The 19974-nt window shown below is 46.5% G+C and overlaps 1 protein-coding gene across 1 annotated transcript in view; it reads left to right on the forward strand.

Moving 5' to 3' along the window:
- Positions 1-12984, forward strand: part of LOC135519348 (inactive phospholipase C-like protein 1) — a 157985-nt gene extending 145001 nt beyond the window's left edge. Inside the window, 4 exon segments of the mRNA XM_064944528.1 lie at positions 7019-7222; positions 8254-8329; positions 8862-8971; positions 9250-12984. Coding sequence (XP_064800600.1) covers positions 7019-7222; positions 8254-8329; positions 8862-8971; positions 9250-9477 — 618 coding nt within the window. The 3' untranslated portion in view covers positions 9478-12984.
- Positions 12985-19974: the final 6990 nt, after the last annotated feature.

The raw sequence follows: 19974 nt of genomic DNA on the forward strand, positions 1-19974 counted from the left end.
GTTCACCAACTCCACCTCGATCCACCGCCCACTTCCAGGGTTTCCGAGTCTCCGGAGCCCAGGATCAATAACCCGCCGTGTTACTCTGGGGAGCCCACTGAGTGCCGCTCATTCCTCACTCAGTGTGATGTGGTGTTCTCTCTCCAGCCCAACACTTACTCCAGGAGCACAGCCCGCATCGCCTACGTCATTTCTCTCCTTACCGGACGGGCGCGTGAGTGGGGCACGGCAATCTGGGAGGCGAGGGCTGAGTGTATTAACCAGTATCAGGACTTTAAGGAGGAGATGATACGGGTTTTTGACCGTTCTGTTTTTGGGGAGGAGGCTTCCAGGGCCCTGTCTTCCCTATGTCAGGGGAATCGATCCATAACGGATTATTCTATTGAGTTTCGCACTCTCGCTGCCTCTAGTGACTGGAACGAGCCGGCTTTGCTCGCTCGTTTTCTGGAGGGTCTCCTCGCCGAGGTTAAGGATGAGATTCTCTCCCGGGAGGTTCCTTCCAGTCTGGACTCCTTAATAGCTCTCGCTATTCGCATAGAGCGACGGTTTGATCTTCGTCGCCGAGCTCGTGGAGGGAGCTCGCGTTCTCCGTTGCCCCCTCTCCGCATCACAGCCACCTGCTGCATCACTGCCACCCTCCTCCGCCGGCTCGGGTGCTGAGCCTATGCAGCTGGGGGTATCCACATCTCGGCCAAGGAGAAGGAACGGAGAATCACCAACCGCCTCTGTCTCTACTGCGGCTCCGCTGGTCATTTTGTCACCTCATGCCCAGTAAAAGCCAGAGCTCATCAGTAAGAGGAGGGCTACTGGTGAGCGCAACTACTCAGGTCTCTCCTTCAAGATCCTGCACTACCTTTCCGGTCCATCTCCGCTGGACCGGTTCATCTGCTTCCTGCAGTGCCTTGATAGACTCTGGGGCGGAGGGCTGTTTTATGGACGAGACCTGGGCTCGGGAACATGACATTCCTCTCAGACAGTTAAGGGATCCCACGGCCTTGTTCGCTTTAGATGGTAGTTCTCTCCCGAGATTCAGCGTGAGACGCTGCCTTTAACCCTCACTGTCTCTGGTAATCATAGCGAAACCATTTCTTTTTTAATTTTTCGTTCACCTTTTACACCTGTTGTTTTGGGTCATCCCTGGCTAGTGCGCCATAACCCTTCTATTAATTGGTCTAGTAATACTATCCTATCCTGGAATGTTTCTTGTCATGTGACCTGTTTAATGTCTGCTATCCCTCCTGTTTCCTCTGTCTCTTCTTCACAGGAGGAGCCTGGTGATTTGACAGGGGTGCCGGAGGAGTATCACGATCTGCGCACGGTGTTCAGTCGTTCCAAGGCCACTTCTCTCCCTCCACACCGGTCGTATGACTGTAGTATTGATCTCCTTCCGGGAACTACTCCCCCCCGGGGTAGATTATACTCTCTGTCGGCTCCCGAACGTAAGGCTCTCGAGGATTATTTGTCTGTATCGCTCGACGCCGGTACCATAGTCTCCTCCTCCTCTCCCGCCGGAGCGGGGTTTTTTTTTGTTCAGAAGAAGGACGGGTCCCTGCGTGGATTATCGAGGGCTGAATGACATAACAGTTAAGAATCGTTATCCGCTTCCTCTTATGTCTTCAGCCTTCGAGATCCTGCAGGGAGCCAGGTTTTTCACCAAATTGGACCTTCGTAACGCCTACCATCTCGTGCGCATCAGGGAGGGGGACGAGTGGAAGACGGCGTTTAACACTCCGTTAGGGCACTTTGAATACCGGGTTCTTCCTTTCGGCCTCGTTAACGCTCCAGCTGTCTTTCAGGCACTAGTTAACGACGTCCTGAGAGACATGCTGAACATTTTTGTTTTCGTTTACATGGACGATATCCTGATTTTTTCACCGTCTCTCCCGATTCATGTTCAGCACGTGCGACGCGTCCTCCAGCGCCTTTTGGAGAACTGTCTTTATGTGAAGGCTGAGAAGTGCACTTTTCATGCCTCCTCTGTCCCTTTTCTCGGTTCCGTTATTTCCGCTGAGGGCATTAAGATGGATCCCGCTAAGGTCCAGGCTGTTATTGATTGGCCCGTTCCTAAGTCACGCGTCGAGCTGCAGCGCTTTCTTGGCTTCGCGAATTTCTATCGTCGTTTCATCCGTAATTTCGGTCAGGTGGCAGCTCCCCTCACAGCCCTTACTTCTGTTAAGACGTGCTTTAAGTGGTCCGTTTCCGCCCAGGGAGCTTTTGATCTTCTCAAGAATCGTTTTACATCCGCACCTATTCTTGTTACACCTGACATCTCTAGACAGTTTGTTGTTGAGGTTGACGCGTCAGAGGTGGGCGTGGGAGCCATTCTTTCTCAGCGCTCCCTCTCTGACGGCAAGGTCCATCCTTGCGCGTTTTTCTCTCATCGCTTATCGCCGTCAGAACGTAATTATGATGTTGGTAATCGCGAACTGCTCGCCATCCGCTTAGCCCTAGGCGAATGGCGACAGTGGTTGGAGGGGCGACCGTTCCTTTTGTCGTTTGGACTGACCATAGGAACCTTGAGTACATCCGTTCAGCCAAACGACTTAATGCGCGCCAGGCTCGTTGGGCTCTGTTTTTCGCTCGTTTCGAGTTCGTTATTTCTTATCGTCCGGGCTCTAAAAACACCAAGCCTGATGCTTTATCTCGTCTCTTCAGTTCTTCTGAGGTCTCCACCGACCCCGAGGGGATTCTCCCTGAGGGGCGTGTTGTCGGGTTGACTGTCTGGGGAATTGAGAGGCAGGTAAAGCAAGCACTCGCTCACACTCCGTCGCCGCGAGCTTGTCCTAGGAACCTTCTGTTCGTTCCCGTTCCTACTCGTCCGGCCGTTCTTCAGTGGGCCCACTCTGCCAGGTTAGCCGGCCACCCCGGCGTTCGGGGTACGCTCGCTTCCATTCGCCAGCGTTTCTGGTGGCCCACTCGGGAACGTGACGCGCGTCGATTTGTCGCTGCTTGTTCGGTCTGCGCGCAGACTAAATCTGGGAACTCTCCTCCTGCCGGCCGTCTCAGACCGCTTCCCATTCCCTCTCGACCGTGGTCTCACATCGCTTTAGATTTTATCACCGGACTGCCTTCATCAGCGGGGAAGACAGTTATTCTTACGGTTGTCGATAGATTCTCTAAGGCGGCTCATTTCATTCCTCTCGCTAAGCTCCCTTCTGCTAAGGAGACGGCTCAGATCATTATCGAGAATGTTTTCCGAATTCATGGCCTTCCGTCAGACGTCGTTTCGGACAGAGGCCCGCAGTTCACGTCTCAATTTTGGAGGGAGTTTTGCCGTTTGATTGGGGCTTCCGTCAGTCTCTCGTCCGGCTTTCATCCCCAGTCTAACGGTCAAGCCGAACGGGCCAATCAGACTGTTGGTCGCATCTTACGCAGTCTTTCTTTTCGTAACCCTGCGTCTTGGTCAGAACAGCTCCCCTGGGCAGAGTACGCCCACAACTCGCTTCCTTCGTCTGCTACCGGTCTATCTCCTTTTCAGAGTAGCCTCGGGTACCAGCCTCCGCTGTTCTCATCTCAGCTCGCCGAGTCCTGCGTCCCCTCCGCTCAGGCTTTTGTCCAGCGTTGCGAGCGCACCTGGAAGGGGGTCAGGTCGGCACTTTGCCGTAATAGGGCGCAGACTGTGAGGGCCGCTAATAAGCGTAGGACCAAGAGTCCTAGATATTGTTGCGGTCAGAGAGTATGGCTCTCCACTCAGAACCTTCCCCTTAAGACAGCTTCTCGCAAGTTGACCCCGCGGTTCATTGGTCCGTTCCGTATTTCTCAAGTCATTAATCCTGTCGCTGTGCGACTTCTTCTCCCGCGCTATCTTCGTCGCGTTCACCCGGTCTTCCATGTCTCCTGTGTTAAGCCCGTTCTTCGCGCCCCCGCTCGTCCCTCCCCCCATCCTTGTCGAGGCGCACCTATCTACAGGGTTCGTAAGAGATTTTGGACATGCGTCCTCGGGGCCGTGGTCATCAGTACCTAGTGGATTGGGAGGGGTACGGTCCTGAGGAGAGGAGTTGGGTTCCCTCTCGGGACGTGCTGGACCGTTCGCTGATCGATGATTTCCTCCGTTGCCGCCAGGTTTCCTCCTCGAGTGCGCCAGGAGGCGCTCGGTGAGTGGGGGGGGTACTGTCATGTCTTATTATGTCTGTTCCTGTCCTTTCTCTTCACTCTGTCTCTCTCTGCTGGTCTTATTAGGTTACCTTCTCTTTCTCTCCTTCTCCAGCTGTTCCTCATCTCCTCTAACTAGCTCATTCACCCTTTCCCCACCTGTTCCCTTTTTTCCCTCTGATTAGGTCTCTATTTCTCTCTCTGTTCCTGCTACTTTCGGTGTCAGATTCTCGTTTGTGTTTCTCATGCCAGAAGCAAGCTATCGTCTCGTTTGCTTCCACCTAGTCCTATCCTGTCGGAGTCTGCCTGGCAGGTGCATCCTGCACTCTACTAACTATCTTTTGTTCCATTGACAACGTCGGAAGAGGATCTATGCCATTCCTGTTTTTTCATTAAAGAACTCTGTTTCTGTTAAAACCGCTTTTGGGTCTTCACTCAAGTACATAACAGTGTGGGTGTATCCATACACATTCAAATATATTTACATACACAGCCCTGATTGGCGGATAGGATCGTCTAGAGCAGGGATGCTTAAACTTTTGCTTTTGGTCGGCCAAAACATATTCTGAAGGGTTTACATTATTTATTTAGAAATATAGGTCAACAATAGCTTTTTAGGGTCTTGAAACAATAGCTTTTTTTGAAAGTAATCATGAAATTACACTTCAAACATTACTCAAATCATAGCCATATTACTTGACACCTATGATTACCAGTCATTTGTATTTCAAATTTGACCATTGTAGCATAGAAACTGCAACAAAGTTTCTATATTCATAAGGCTTATAACATGAATATGTGCAGGGACCCTTCTTGCATTTTGGTTGCCCCCCCCCCCCACCTCATGGGCAAAACATTTTAGTGGCCCCCCTCTTGGCAGAGGAGAGAAAAATGGGCAGCTTTAAAACTCATTTCATGCTATTCTACTCATTTTGCCATGAGATGGAGAGGCAATTTAGCAGTTTTAATGCTAATTTCCTGCAATTCTACACATTTTGCCATGACTTATGCCATGTTAATACGATATCTGAGTGAGAGTGACTAACAAAATCAATGGGGGCCACCTGGAGGTCACGGCCCCTGGGCACGGGCCTTGAGTGCCTGGTCAGTAATTCGGCCATGATTACTATAAGGTTTAGATAGCTGGCTAGACGACTGTAACTTAACAGTCAACAGTAAGTTGAGACCCTGACTGACTTCCTGTCACGATCATCGTAATAACATTCGGACCAAAGCGCAGTGTGAAATCGGTCCGACATTTTTATTTGAAGTGAACCGCACAAAAAACAATAAACGAACAAAACGTGACATTCCGGAAAAACAAGATCCCACAAAACACAGTGGGGAAATGGCTGCCTAAATATGATCCCCAATCAGAGACAACGATAAACAGCTGCCTCTGATTGGGAACCATACCAGGCCAACATAGAAATAAACACACTAGGTCACCCACCCTAGTCACATCCTGACCTAACCAAACTAGAGAATAAAAAGGCTCTCTATGGTCAGGGCATGACACTTCCTATAAATATATATATATCTTTAGGGGGCCCCTAGTGGTCCTGACGGGCCAAACGTCGCCCAAGGGCCCCAGTTTTGTCGGCCCTGCTCTAGAGCCTACCCCGCTTCCCCTTTTAAAGTAAGAGGATACATATGCAAATAAAATATGACTGGTTCATTGGTCAGAATAATCCGATTGTGATGTCATGATCTGGGCCAAAAACCATCCCACCTGAACAGGCTGAATTTCCAACCATTATTTTCAAACAGCTCTTACACAAAAAGCTAAATATTGAAAATTAACAAATACATTTGAATACATTTTCCTGCCTGAACAGATAGTGGCGATGTGCTGTTGTGTTATATTTAGCCAGTGTTGAAATATGGTCTGTTATGCAGGAGTTTTGGAGGAGTGTGATTTGGGCTAGAATAGATTGCATGACTGCGCTGAAATAAGACACTACCTGTGAGTTCCCTGTGGGGTGACGTGAACTTTGTGAGAGGGACAGAGAGAGGGAGTGAGAGTAATGAAAGAGAGGGGAGAGAGGTGGATAGAGAGAAAGAAGGAAGGAGAGAGGGAGTAGGTTGAGGAGGATTACACGTTAGTCTATAAATAACAGAGGAGAGAGAGAAGGCATAGACCTGGTTACAGCACGGACCAGCTTATCTCCACATATACACACTCTCTCTCTCTCAGTCTCTCTCTGTCTCTCTCTGTCTCTCTCTGTCTCTCTCTCTGCCATGTGTCCAGCTGTATTCTCATCTGCCACAGTCTGTTATTATTCATCATTTGTCTCCCTGCCCGCCCGCCCGCCCACACACACACACACACACACACACACACACAAAGCCCCCCGCCCCCCTCACACCCAACCCATTCTGTCCTCAGGAGGGCTATGCTATGGTAATCACCAATGTGACTGCTGGTCCAGTTGCGGTGCTGCCAGGTGGAAAATGGCCTCAATGTTTTGGCAGTGTGTCTGATCTCAGTGGAGACCTCTGACCGATCCCAGTATACTCCCTCCCTCCCAAACACATTAGCTAGTACAGTAGATGTCTAGCATGGATGCTTTAATGTCTATTCTCCTCCGTGACCCTAGCACAGGTTTTAGGGGTTCAGTTCAAGTAATAAGGGGTTCACCCAAGTGCCTTACTTGATTTAGATTAACCTGAACCTGACCAGAGATTTCCCTGACGTACTCACAGACAATAGGAGAAGGAAATGTTCTGTTTTAATCTGTGCTTGACATTATCTAGGTGTGAGTTTAAGCCTCATCTGACGTTGTGATTTCATCAGGGTCAGATGTTTTTCAGGTCACGTGGACCTGACTATAATATACCTATAATACACTGCATCTCTCTCTCTTTCACTCTCTCTCTCTTTCACTCTCTCTCTCTCTTTCGCTCTGTGTCCTGTTCCATCCAGAGTGCAAGTGTGAGTTTCAAAGAGCAGTGTGGACTCCCCCCGGTGGCAAAGCTGAAGCAGTGCATCCAGAGCCTGGCCACACGGTTGCAGACCCCAGAAGGGCCCCCGGGGGCCAGCATGACCCTGAGGGATGGCTACCCCCACCTGGAGGCTCTGGGCAGCATCACCGAGGTCACGCGCAAACTACTGAATCACTATGATACGGTAGGAGGGAGAGAGAGATATGTATCAATATTATAATATTATTGGAGTACATATATGTAGAGAGGGAGAGTAATTAAGACACTTGAAGCTATAGGCATGTGTTCATTCACACACCTATGTCTTCGGGCACATGCTTACACAGAAGTAGGGAGAGAGAGGCACACATGCACAAATACCGTTTTACTCTCCAGCTGTGTTTCTTCCCACTCTGTCTCTGCCAGTATTAAATCAGGATGCCTCTTACCCACCTGCACTCTATCTCTCATTACTCCCCCTCACACACCACAACCAACCAGAGAAACAGAGAGAGGGAGGGTGAGAAGGGAGAGGGACAAAGAGGAAGAGCTATTTCTGTGGCAGCATATTTGTTCAGTGTGCTCTGTGTATGTTAGATGTTTGTCAGCCTCGCTCTCTGTATGTATGCGTATCTAGGGCCAAGCTAGCCCAGCAGGTCAGTGTGACACACAGACAGTTGGTCTGAGACCCAGACTGTAGCCCCTCCAATGTCTACATCACACCCTCAAACCTCCATCACACGTGGCCTTAGTCATCACGCTCTCTTCTTCCCTTCAGAGTTAGAGTCAGGAAGGACATTAGTCTGTATATAACACAGTGTGCTGCTCTTTCATAAAAACATATTCAGTTTTTTTCCCATACATTTTTCATTCATTTGTATTATAGAACTTGTGTGTCTTTACACCAGTGGAGGCTGCTGAGGGGAGGTCGGCTCATAATAATGGCTGGAATAGAGCGAACGGAATGGCATCAAATGATGTGTTTGATGTATTTGATACCATTCCACTCATTCCGTTCCAGCCATTACCACAAGCCCGTCCTCCTCAATTAAGGCGCCACCAACCTCCCGTACTGTACAGAATATACCTGCCACCATTTAAGGCCCGTATCTATCTGTGTACGTTTTTGTGTGTATGACAATCTTTATTTCCATCTGTCTATTGGTTGGTCTGTTGATCTGTATCTGTCTGTCTGTCCAGAGGCTCATCCAGTGTCTGTCTTTGTCTCTCTTCCAGATGATCTCGGCCAAGAAGCAGCTGATCGAGAATGCAGACGCTGTGCAGGAGAGGATGGCCCAGGTGCAGAGAGAAGGTGAGAGGAGAGGATGGATGGACAGAGGGAGGAATATCAAATATTTGTCTGGGAGGAAAGGGGTAAATAATGGCTGGAACGAATATCAAACTAATAACTAACTTTTTAGAGATCAAGTGGTCTACTGAAGTGTGATTGCAGAGCTCCGTCTTGTGATGTTATTTATACGCCACAGTCCCCAAGAGGGAGAGAGATGAACTGGAAGTGCTATATAGGAGAAATGGAGAGAGGAAAATCAATGGTTTTCATTTACCATACCAATACACATAAACCTAGTCCAGACTTCAGTAAACACAGTGAGCCTATAATTTGCCTTATGAGGAGAGAAATCGTCGGACATAGAAAGAAAACTAAATACAATGAGATTTCATTGAATTAAGTTTTATGATTGCAAAGTTTTTCCAACATGGTGACCATGACATTGGTCAGCTTACTGCCGCATGGCTCTGCTTCCTGCTACCTGTTGCCTGCCTTGGCCACAGCTCTAACTATCAGTTGAACTGGATCTCTTTCTCCTGTCCTGTCTTCTCAGGAATGGCGTTCCACGAGGAGCTGCCCAGGCTGGGAGAGAAGGAGGGGCTGAAGGGACACAAGCAGAGCAAAGCCCTGGAGAGTTTCACCTGGAATATTACTGTACTGAAGGTACACACACACACACAAACACATACACACACACACACACACACACACACACGTGATACAATAAACTCGATACAATAAACATTATTGTCACCAAGGGGGAAATTGTCTTGGAGACAAAATAAAATTGTCTTGGAAACAGTTTTACGCTTTCTCTCTCTCTCTGTGTCTCTCTCTCTGTGTGTCTCTCTCTCTCTGTGTGTGTCTCTCTCTCTCTCTCTCTCTCTCTGTGTCTCTCTCTCTCTGTGTGTCTCTCTCTCTCTCTCTCTCTCTCTCGACAGGGGCAGTGTGATCTCCTGCGCAGTGCCAAGGTAGACTCTCTGGATGCTCTGAGACAGTTGGCCCTGGCCTGTGAAGCCTGTGGCCTCACCTCCACGACCTCCTCCTGCACCTCTTTTGGTCCCTCTGATCTCTTCTACACCTCCCACAGCAGGTGGGGCAACTCCCAGGAGAGGAGAGGAAGCACCCAGGAGAGGAGGGTGAATACCCATGGCAATGGACGAATATGACACCCCCCAACCTACCAGAGAGAGGGAAGGGGGATAGAGGGAACGAGTGGATGAGATGGTGACAACCCCTCAAATCCCAAACTGTCAGAGAAAGGGAGGGTGGGGAGAGAGAGAGAGATGGCGAAAGAGAGCAGAGTTGGAATGGTCTAGAGTAGAGCCCAGAGCCTATACCTTTATCCAGAGTAGTAAGACTAGTGAAGAATCGTTGCGGTAATTTGACGGCTTACTTTGTGTTCATCCGTGGAAATACATTTGTGCTTATTTAAGTCGGGCACTTGAATATAACGCTCCTACAATTTACTTCAATGTTTTTTCTCCCTAAAAAGGGAGTTGTGATTGTGAAAACACGTTGTTCTTAGGTAAGAAACCTTTGCTGTGGAGAGGACGAGTGAAGAGTCTCTGTCCTTCTGAACCCACCTAATTGATCCCTCGGGAGGATGTGATGTCACGCTGTTGATGCCTTGAGGGCCCGTCTCACCATGGATACCACAGGGGGTTGAGTGACAGGTGACCCTCCCAGTGTCCCACCGACACAGCTACTGTTACACCCAGCCCCTCCCTCCTTCCTTCCCCCTCTTTATCTCCTTCACCCAGAACCCTCGGTACATGGAGTGTTTTGAATGTCTAGCCTGTCTTGGAAAAACAATGGCATCCATGACAGGCTAGACATCCAGACAGGCTAGACATTGCGTACCCCTCTCATCTTCCCTGAGAGACCCCACCAGGTATCCTTTCCTGAGAAGATGGGAGGAGGCAGATGTGTTGGTAATTTTACATGAGATGGCTTTACCCTGCTTCAGGCTACTAAGTCCTACCTGAGACCATCCACAGGTGTCAGATTGCTTGGAGCTAACAGTGTCACAGTATCACAACATCACAGTAAGGTCTGGAAGACAACCTGAAGACAACCTGAAATAAGAGGACCCGTTGAGTGTGATTGATTGATTATTTGATTGTGTTTAAAAGGCTTCATTGATTAGTTGGGCAGCAGGTCACCTAGTGGTTAGAGCGTTGGGGCAGTAACCAAAAGGTTGCTTGTTCGAATTGAATTCCTGAGCTGACAAGATGGAAAAAATCTGCCGTTCTGCCCTTGAGCAAGGCAGTTAACCCCCACAGCAACTGCTCCCCGGGCGCCGAAGACGTGGATGTCGATTAAGGCAGCCCCTCACACCTTTCTGATTCTGAGGGGTTGGGTTGAAGGCATTCAGTTGTGCAACTGACTAGGTATCCCCCTTTCCCTTTGATTGATAGACGAGTATTACCCTACACACGGATGTGGTTGGCATGGCTGTGTTGCTATGAGGGAGGGGGCCCTCTCTCTGTGTATTGACTGAAAGTATGTGTTGGGTTTGTCCCAACTTAAAAACTCAATCAGCAACAGTAAAGGACTCTGACAAAGAACTACAAAAATGGCGCGACTAGATGCTACTACATCCTTGGTGTGCTTATGCTGCTTGTGATGGTCGACTGTGGGACATGGATGCCATTGTTTTTCCAATGTTAGATTTGTGCTATTAAGGTAGGTAAATACTTCATGTAATTTATATTTTACTGTGTCATAGCACCCTTTCTCTACCAGTGGTGGCTGGTATCACTTTAAATCGGAGGATGGGCCTCCACTGCTCTCTGCCTTTCCTACCACCTGTGATCCAAACACAGCAAGAGGCAGAGGCCCCCAACACAACAATATTACACCCAGCGCTGAGAGAGCACTATAGGGGCCTGGCATCAAAGAGACATAGACAGTAGAGATAATAGAGGATCTTACAATGAGGGACATTTTCATCACAAGGCGAGAATGGAATGAATGGAAAGTATTCCCCCAGGAACAACAGCAGAGCACAGGGTCTTCTGGGGCTCTGAGGTCAACGTACCTACCGTCTGTCATTCTACAGTCTGAACAGCCATTTCAACACACACAGCAGTAAGGTTGGAGGAACATTTACATTCGGCATAGAAAGGATAATACTTAACATAGGTTCTTTGATGCTTGCAGTGGACAACCCATATTGACCTGCCTCTCTCCTTCTCTTGGATGGATTGATTCATTATCATCTGTTGCCTCCTTCACCAGCCCACCTCCACACATCTATCTTAAAGGCGCTGCATGGTCAATCCGACGTCTGCATTGACCATGCAGCGTTGACAGTGATATGGCCTCTGCAGAAGTCAGAGCCAATTTAGGCTTGATCCGAAAATGTGGTTGGAGGCTTCGTATGGAGGGTGTGACGCAGTCACATAGCCTCCAGAGGCACGCAGAGGCCAAATCAAGCTCCGTAAAGCATCGCCGTGCACCTCTCAAATGTTGTAACAGTGAGGAGGGCTCTGTATACTGTAGCTCCGCATTGACCTGATTGGTTGATGGTAGGTGAGGACGGGAGGTCCTGCAGAGACACAAACTCACTTCCTTGACAACTTCCTCCACAACAGCTCTGCGCTGCTTGGCAAAGTGCAACAAGTATGAATGACCTGACTTCTGCAAAGGCCATATCAAGGTAACCAGAAGGTTGCAAGTTCAAACCCCCGAGCTGACAAGGTACAAATCTGTCGTTCTGCCCCTGAACAGGCAGTTAACCCACTGTTCCTAGGCCGTCATTGAAAATAAGAATTTGTTCTTAACTGACTTGCCCGGTTAAATAAAGGTTAAATGAAAAAATAAAAAAATAAAAAGGTAAATGCTGCACGGCCAATCAGACGTCAGAATGACCATGCAGCGCCTTTCAGGTCATTCATACTTGTTGCACTTCGCCGAGCAGCGCAGAGCTGTTGTGGAGGAAGTTGTCAAGGAAGTTTGTGATTCTGCAGGACCTCCCGTCCTCACCTACCATCAGCCAATCATGTCAATGCGGAGCTATACGGAGCCCTCCTCACTGTTACAACATTTGACAGGCGCACAGCAATGAGGAAGGTCACTATACTATAGCTCACTATACTCAACTGGTGTGTTGATGTTTTTTTGCAGTATTGAAAAATAAAAACATGAAATAAATCCTCTAATCCAACAGCACTCTGGTCCAACACCACAGTGCTTTAATTTACTATACTGTAGTTACTCTCTTTAACCTGCGTCTGTCTTAAACCTTGTGGTGGTGTTTGACTTACAGTCCTTACAGCGATGTGTTTAGGTTATGTCTGCTTCCCAAATGGCACCCTATTCCCTACATAGTGCACTACTTTAGTTGTGCATTACTTTAGTACTATATAGGGAATAGGGTGCCATTTGGTAAACACTCTGTATCTATCTGTGTATGCTATCTTCTCTGACCGACCCTTCAAACAAATCTTTGTTTCGTTCTGTCTGCGTACGCAAATGTTTTTGTAATAACAAATATACAAAAAAAGAGTATTTATTAAAGGTGTTGACGAGTGTGTTTTGAAACCAATACATATTATATTAAATGGACGTTGCTTTTATTTTGAAAAGCTAGTTTGTTTTCTATCTGATTGACCAAATGTAACAGTTGTACCCTTAAATGACTAAATAAAACTATTTTATTGACCATTTAATCCCCTCGTCTTCTTTCTTTTCTGCCATCTAATCATTATCCAATCATCACACTGGATCTCTCAGAATATAAGCTATAGTGTTTATGAGCCTACAGATGCATTTAGAAGGTATTGGATCTGAGCCTTGATTTTGATGGTCAGTACAAAATGGAAGGAGATGGCTGTCGTTTTACGATCCCGTAACCAATTGTGTATGTTTTTGTGTTATTTGTGACTTATTTTGTACATAATGTTTCTGCCACCGTGTCTTAAGACCAAAAAGAGCTTCTTGATATCAGGGCAGCGATTACTCACCCCGTACTGGAGACATTCTTCTTCAACTAGTCGGACAGGAAGGATTTACTCCAGACACACGACAAGGCCCTCATCCCCATCATTCGCAGGAGGAAAAGACGGAGGTATCGTGGACGATGGTCTGGGTGCCTTGTCGGGATCCATCGCCGAGAGGGTAATCTACCTTTACCATCAGTCCTATTAGCCAACGTACAATCAATTGATAATAAAATAGACGAACTACGAGCACGTATATCCTACCAACGGGACATTAAAAACTGTAATATCTTATGTTTCACCGAGTCGTGGCTGAACGACGACATTATTAACACAGCTGGCGGGTTTTAAGCTTTTTCTGCAGGATAGAACAGTGACCTCTGGTAAGACAAGGGGTGATGGCCTATGCATATTTGTAAACAACAGCTGGTGCACAAAATCTAAGGAAGTCTCAAGGTTTTGCTCACCTGAGGTAAAGTATCTCATGACAAGCTGTAGACCACACTATTTACCAAGAGAGTTTACATCTATATTTTTCGTAGCTGTCTATATACCACCGCAGACCGATGCTGGCACTAAGACCGCACTCAATGAGCTGTATACCGCCATAAGCAAACAGGAAAATGCTCATCCAGAGGCGGCGGTGGCCGGGGACTTTAATGCAGGGAAACTCAAATCAGTTTTGCCTAATTGCTGTCAGCAAGTTAAATGTGCAATCAGAGGGGGAAAAACTCTAGACCACCTTTACTCCACCTTTACTCCGCCCTCCATTTGGCAAATCTGACCATAATTATATCCTACTGATTCCTGCTTACCATCAAAAACTAAAGCAGGAAGCACCAGTGACTCGGTCAATAAGAAAGTGGTCAGATGAAGCTGATACTAAGCTACAGGACTGTTTTGCTATCACAGACTGGAATATGTTCTGGGATTCTTCCAATGGCATTGAGGAGTACACCACATCAGTCACTGGCTTCATCAATAAGTGCATAGATGATGTCATCCCCACAGTGACCGTACGTACATACCCCAACCAGAAGCCATGGATTACAAGCAACATCCGCACTGAGCTAAAGGTTAGGGCTGCCTCTTTCAAGGAGTGGGACTCTAACCCGGATGCTAACAAGAAATCCCGCTATGCCCTCCGACGAACCATCAAACAGGCAAAGCATCAATACAGGACTAAGGTTGAATCGTACTACACCTCCTCTGATGCTTGTTGGATATGGCAGGGTTTGCAAACTATTACAGACTACAAAGGGAAGCACAGCCGCGAGCTGCCCAGTGACACAAACCTAGTAGACGAGCTAAACTACATCACTGGGACCAAGCTTCCTGCCACCCAGGACCTCTATATCAGTTTGTGTTAGAGGAAGGCCCTAAAAATTGTCAAGGACTCCAGCCACCCTGGTCATAGACTGTTCTCTCTGCTACCGCATGGCAAGCGGTACTGGAGCACCAAGTCGAGGTCCAAAAGGCTTAACAGCTTCTACCCCCCAAACCATAACACTCCTGAACAGATAATCAAAGGGCTACCCAGACCCCTCTTTTACGATGCTGCTACTCTCTGTTTATGATCTATGCATAGTCACTTTAACTCTACTTACATGTACATATTACCTCAATTACCTCAACTAACCAGTGCCCCATACATTGACTCTGTACCGGTACCCCCTGTATATAGCCTCGCTTGTTATTTTACTGCTGCTGTTTAATTATTTGTTACTTTTATTTTCAATGTTTTACTTATCTATTTTTTACTTAACACTTGTTTTTATTTTTTCTTAACTTCTTAAAGCATTGTTGGTTAAGGGCTTGTAAGTAAGCATTTCACTGTAAGGTTGTAAGCATTTCACTGTAAGGTTGTAAGCATTTCACTGTAAGGTTGTAAGCATTTCACTGTAAGGTTGTAAGCATTTCAAGCATTTCGCTGTAACCTGTTGTATTCTGTGCATGTGACAAATACAATTTGATTTTATATGATTCAGTAGTGGTTAGGAATAATAGTGGTGTAGTTCGCCAGGACAGCCGGTAGGAGGAGATGTTTATCTGGAGAACAAGGAAAAATCGCTAAATGGCAACTGCACTGAGCCTGTTCCTCAGTTTGTCTATGGTCATCAATTATTGAACACATTATTGAAGTTCTCTAGGGGGAGACATTGTCACAGCAGAAAAATATGCACATCGTGTCACCATCCTATAATGTATAAATGGCATTTTATGCTTCAAAGGTAGACTAATATTGTTGAGTCCTACAACAAGTATTAACACCATAATAAGTATAGGGCCTGATGTCATGGAATGTCTTAGAATTTATAATGCGCTCTGATTTCTCTATCTCTCGCCCTCCCTCCCTCTCTCTCTCTTTCTGGCCCTGCATACTGGACCATGTCTCAAGGGTGTGTGTGCAGCAGACGGTAGGTGATGGAACTCTGTGGTAGTGGAGGAGAAAACATGACAGGCCTGTCAGTTCCTAATGCAGGGGAACATCTGGCTGCTGCTGCTCTCCCCATCACTACCCCCCCCGACCCCCCCACACACACACACACACACACACTAACAAACAGAAACACTCTCACACACACAGACTCTACCATCACCACAGGGCCCCAGGCAGGGTCATTTAGCCTGGGGGGCCACTAGGGGCCATGGTCAGGCACATGCATGCACCAATAAAGCTCTACCTGTGCAGAGCACATGCCCCTTCCGGTCTCCAGTGCCCTTTTAGGTGGTGGTATAATTTTGGTTTGACGTTGTTGTTCTGAAACCACAGCCCGCAAGTCATCATTAAATTCTCTTATATGCTTCAGAATCAAAAAGTTGCTCTTCTTGATTGTTGACCAAGGACCATTCATGAGCACAAAGGACTGTGTGCATATCCAGATTAGTGACCAGAAAGAATTTCCTCCAGTTTTTCCTGGAATAAACTGATAGGTCTACATTTATCATCCATATAAAATACAGTTTATCTACTACTGACTCATCTTTACCAGAACTATAATAGGCTACCTGGCAATTTTATTGATACTTTTCATAATTCAGATAGGCCTAATTTAGGTGGTTCTGGCGATGTGTCTAAAGATAAGCAGCTGTAACATGGCACTGACTTCAGTATTATGGAATTACAATGTAACATATTCTGGTGAATTTATGACTATATTTGTGAGGAAGAACATTGCTACCTGGCTAACAAAAGCACTCTGCAGGCAGGGCGCTCTCCAAAGTGATGGCACGGTGCAGTAGGAACATGCTTTCCTTCAGATACTGCTGCCTAGGCTACAGGATTTTGCTTGCTCGGACTTCAGCGAAGTGACATGATATATCCCTAATTATTTTATTTGACTTTATTAGGATCCCAATTAGCCAACTCCAATGGTGAGTCTTTCTGGGGCCCGACACATAACAAAAAAGTATTTACAGACAAAAGTCTTTCAAATGTACATGCATTTGAAAACATTAACATGTAGTGTGCGTGTGTTTTCATCTATCAGTTAAACATACATGTCAGTACAGACACACAGCAAATAGGTCACATGGGTCACAGGCATAATGCCTGAGGTGTTGCTTTATTCGTTTTTGAAACCAGGTTTGCTGTTCACTTGTTCTACATGAGATGGAAGGGAGTTCCATGTGTGTGTGTGTGTGTGTGTGTGTGTGTGTGTGTGTGTGTGTGTGTGTGTGTGTGTGTGTGTGTGTGTGTGTGTGTGTGTGTGTGTGTGTGTGTGTGTGTGTGTGTGTGTGCGTGTGTGTGTGCGTGTGTCAGTGCTGTGTGTAAATTGAGTATGCTAACAATTAGGGATTTCCAACACAAGTGATGCAATCAGTCTTTCCTCAATTCTTAGCCAAGAGAGACTGGAAGGTCTATTATTGATATTAGCCATCTGATTACAAAGATGAGGAAGACGAGCCGCTCTGTTCTGGGCCAGCTGCAGCTTAACTAGGTCCTTCTTTGCAGCACTTGACCATATGACTGGACAATAATCTAGATAAGACAAGCCTGCAGGACTTGACCACATGACTGGACAATAATCTAGATAAGACAAGCCTGCAGGACTTGACCACATGACTGGACAATAATCTAGATAAGACAAGCCTGCAGGACTTGACCACATGACTGGACAATAATCTAGATAAGACAAGCCTGCAGGACTGGCTTTGTAAAGTGTTGTGTCAAAAAAGCAGAGCATCTCTTTATCAAGGACAGACCTCTCCCCATCTTTACAACCATTGAATCAATATGTTTTGACAACGACAGTTTACAATTTAAGGTAACACCAAGTCATTTAGTCGACTGAACTTGCTCAACTGCCACACCATTCATTACCATATTCAGCTGAGGTCTAGAAATTAGGGAATTATTTGTACCGAATAGAATGCTCTTCATTTTTTAATGTTCAGCTTGATATTGGCTGCTAACATGAATGACTAAGATGAATGATTTTCAGCTCCAAATGCAGGTGTAACACCAGTATATATATATCTTGTGCTATGAAAATGCATCACAGCCTATGGTTGTAATGACAGGCTACATTTGCACAGGGATTGTGTGCACATGTTCACATGTCTGCATGTGCGTGTGTGGGGTTGCACATTTTGTGCCACTACTTTTTGGGGAGAGCGGGTCAAAAGGTTTCAAAACCACTGGAACACATGATAGTGGCAACAAATAGAGTTGGGTTGGATATAATAACAGTAGGCTACAGTATTTCTTACAATCTTCTATTTTGGCTGGAATTGGGTTGGTCATTGTTAATAAATGCAGCATTTATTCAAAATAGTTTTGCTGCTTTCCCGTCTTCTTGTATTAAGTGCTCAACATGTCTGTGACCAAGGTTGCTGAAACATTATTGGGGGGGGTGCCATTTATTTTTGTTTGAGTATATGCCAACCTCAAAATTGCTGTGCATGGCCCTGTCCATGGTGGGACTGGGGCCTCAGAGACAGGCAGCACAAGAGAGAATATGGGTAGTCATTTTTTTAAAGACATAGTGAAGTATAATGTGTTGGATTATCCCATGCAGCTCTGATGCCTGAAAAAACCTTGTTCCAGGCCTAATGTTAACTCCTATGTAGGCCTATGTGCCAATAGGCCAGTCTAATAAAATAGGGAATGAAATAATCTGAAGGTTGGTGTGAAAATGACAAGGAATGTTCAACTGTAGTCTATTTTGAAACGTTTATATCTGCATTCTAGCTTCATCAAACGTTACAAGGCGCTAACAACGAACCTACTACCAACACATGCAAAACATCCCCCAATCATATTCTATATGTGCCGTGCAGCGGGCTATTGACATGGAAAGACGAAGCGAGCCGTTAAAGCAGAGCGCGAGGCTAGAGCTGCGCGTCACACACCGCGCTAATAGCCCCCATTTATTCTAGCTGCCTCGCGCCTCAGGGGAGGACAGAGAACCACTTGTGGTTTAATTACAGGCTTCCAGGAGAAACAATTTCAGCGTGATTGAGGTAAGGCAAAAAAGATCACCCTTAAAAGTCTGTAAATTGCATCTTATGTGTCCCTCTTTTAACTACAACAAAAGACACGTTGACAATAGCACCGCATGTTTCCCTAGTAGTGAGCTGTCAATGACCGATTACCAGATCCATTATCTGGGCTGCATTAAAGATGGCATGATTGAGGAGTGACGGGGAGGCTTTGATTGAAAAGTTTCTCAGATAAAGTTTCCTTCAAAGCAGTAGTTTATTGAACCTTGTGATGTTAATTAACCTCATCTCTTTCTCCATCCTGCTTTACTTCTTGTCAATCTTCCCTGATAGTTTTCCCTCTCCATTTGAGCCAGTTTTTCCTTTTTCTGAATGTCACTTTTAGAATGATATCCACCCTGATAGAGTAGACCAATCAAACAATCAAAACGACACTGGGTGTACCAGCCTCACAGCCACTTAAACTAATCAAAGTAAGGCATCTAACTGGACAGATTTATCCCAGCCTCTCTTCTGTCTGCCCTGTGTCAGCTACATGAGATCCCCCAGTCTCATCTGAATAATGACATCATCTGTCTATCTACCTGGTGATGTACACCCCACAGTGAGTGACAAAGACAAGTCCCCATTTCAATCCCAAAATCATATTCTATTGTGTGAGGAGACAGAATGAGCATTGGGGAGTGAATCGTCTCTGAGGATTGCCTGTGAGCATGGGTTTTGCATCTCCCTGACCCCTCCCCTTCCTAGGTGCGTGGGCCACATCCCTACTGAATCTACGATATCTGTGCAATCAGACACCACACTGAGAGATATTGTATTATAATCACTCTCATTCACATGCTCTGCCCAGCTCTCTTTCCTCTGCTTTTATCCCCCTGGATCCTTCATTATCACATCCCTCTCTCTCTCTCTCTCTCTCTCTCTCTCTCTCTCTCTCTCTCTCTCTCTCTCTCTCTCTCTCTCTCTCTCTCTCTCTCTCTCTCTCTCTCTCTCTCTCTCTCTCTCTCTCTCTCTCTCTCTCTCTCTCTCTCCATCTCTCTCTCTCTATCTCTCGCTCTCTCTCTCTCTCTCTCTCTCTCCTCTCTCTTTCCATCAATCCTTCACTCCCACTGCCCTTACCATCAGTCTGTCTTTCTCTTTTCCCTCATCAGCTCTTCTCTCTCAGTCATCTCTTCTTCCTACTTGCTGTTTTCTCCTGCTGTTTTTCTTTAACATGTATATCTGTGATACTTCTGAAAGTGTTTTTCCTCTACCAGGTCTTACATTAGATTT

This window comes from Oncorhynchus masou, chromosome 29 (assembly GCF_036934945.1).
Source record: "Oncorhynchus masou masou isolate Uvic2021 chromosome 29, UVic_Omas_1.1, whole genome shotgun sequence".
Taxonomy (NCBI): Eukaryota; Metazoa; Chordata; class Actinopteri; order Salmoniformes; family Salmonidae; genus Oncorhynchus; species Oncorhynchus masou.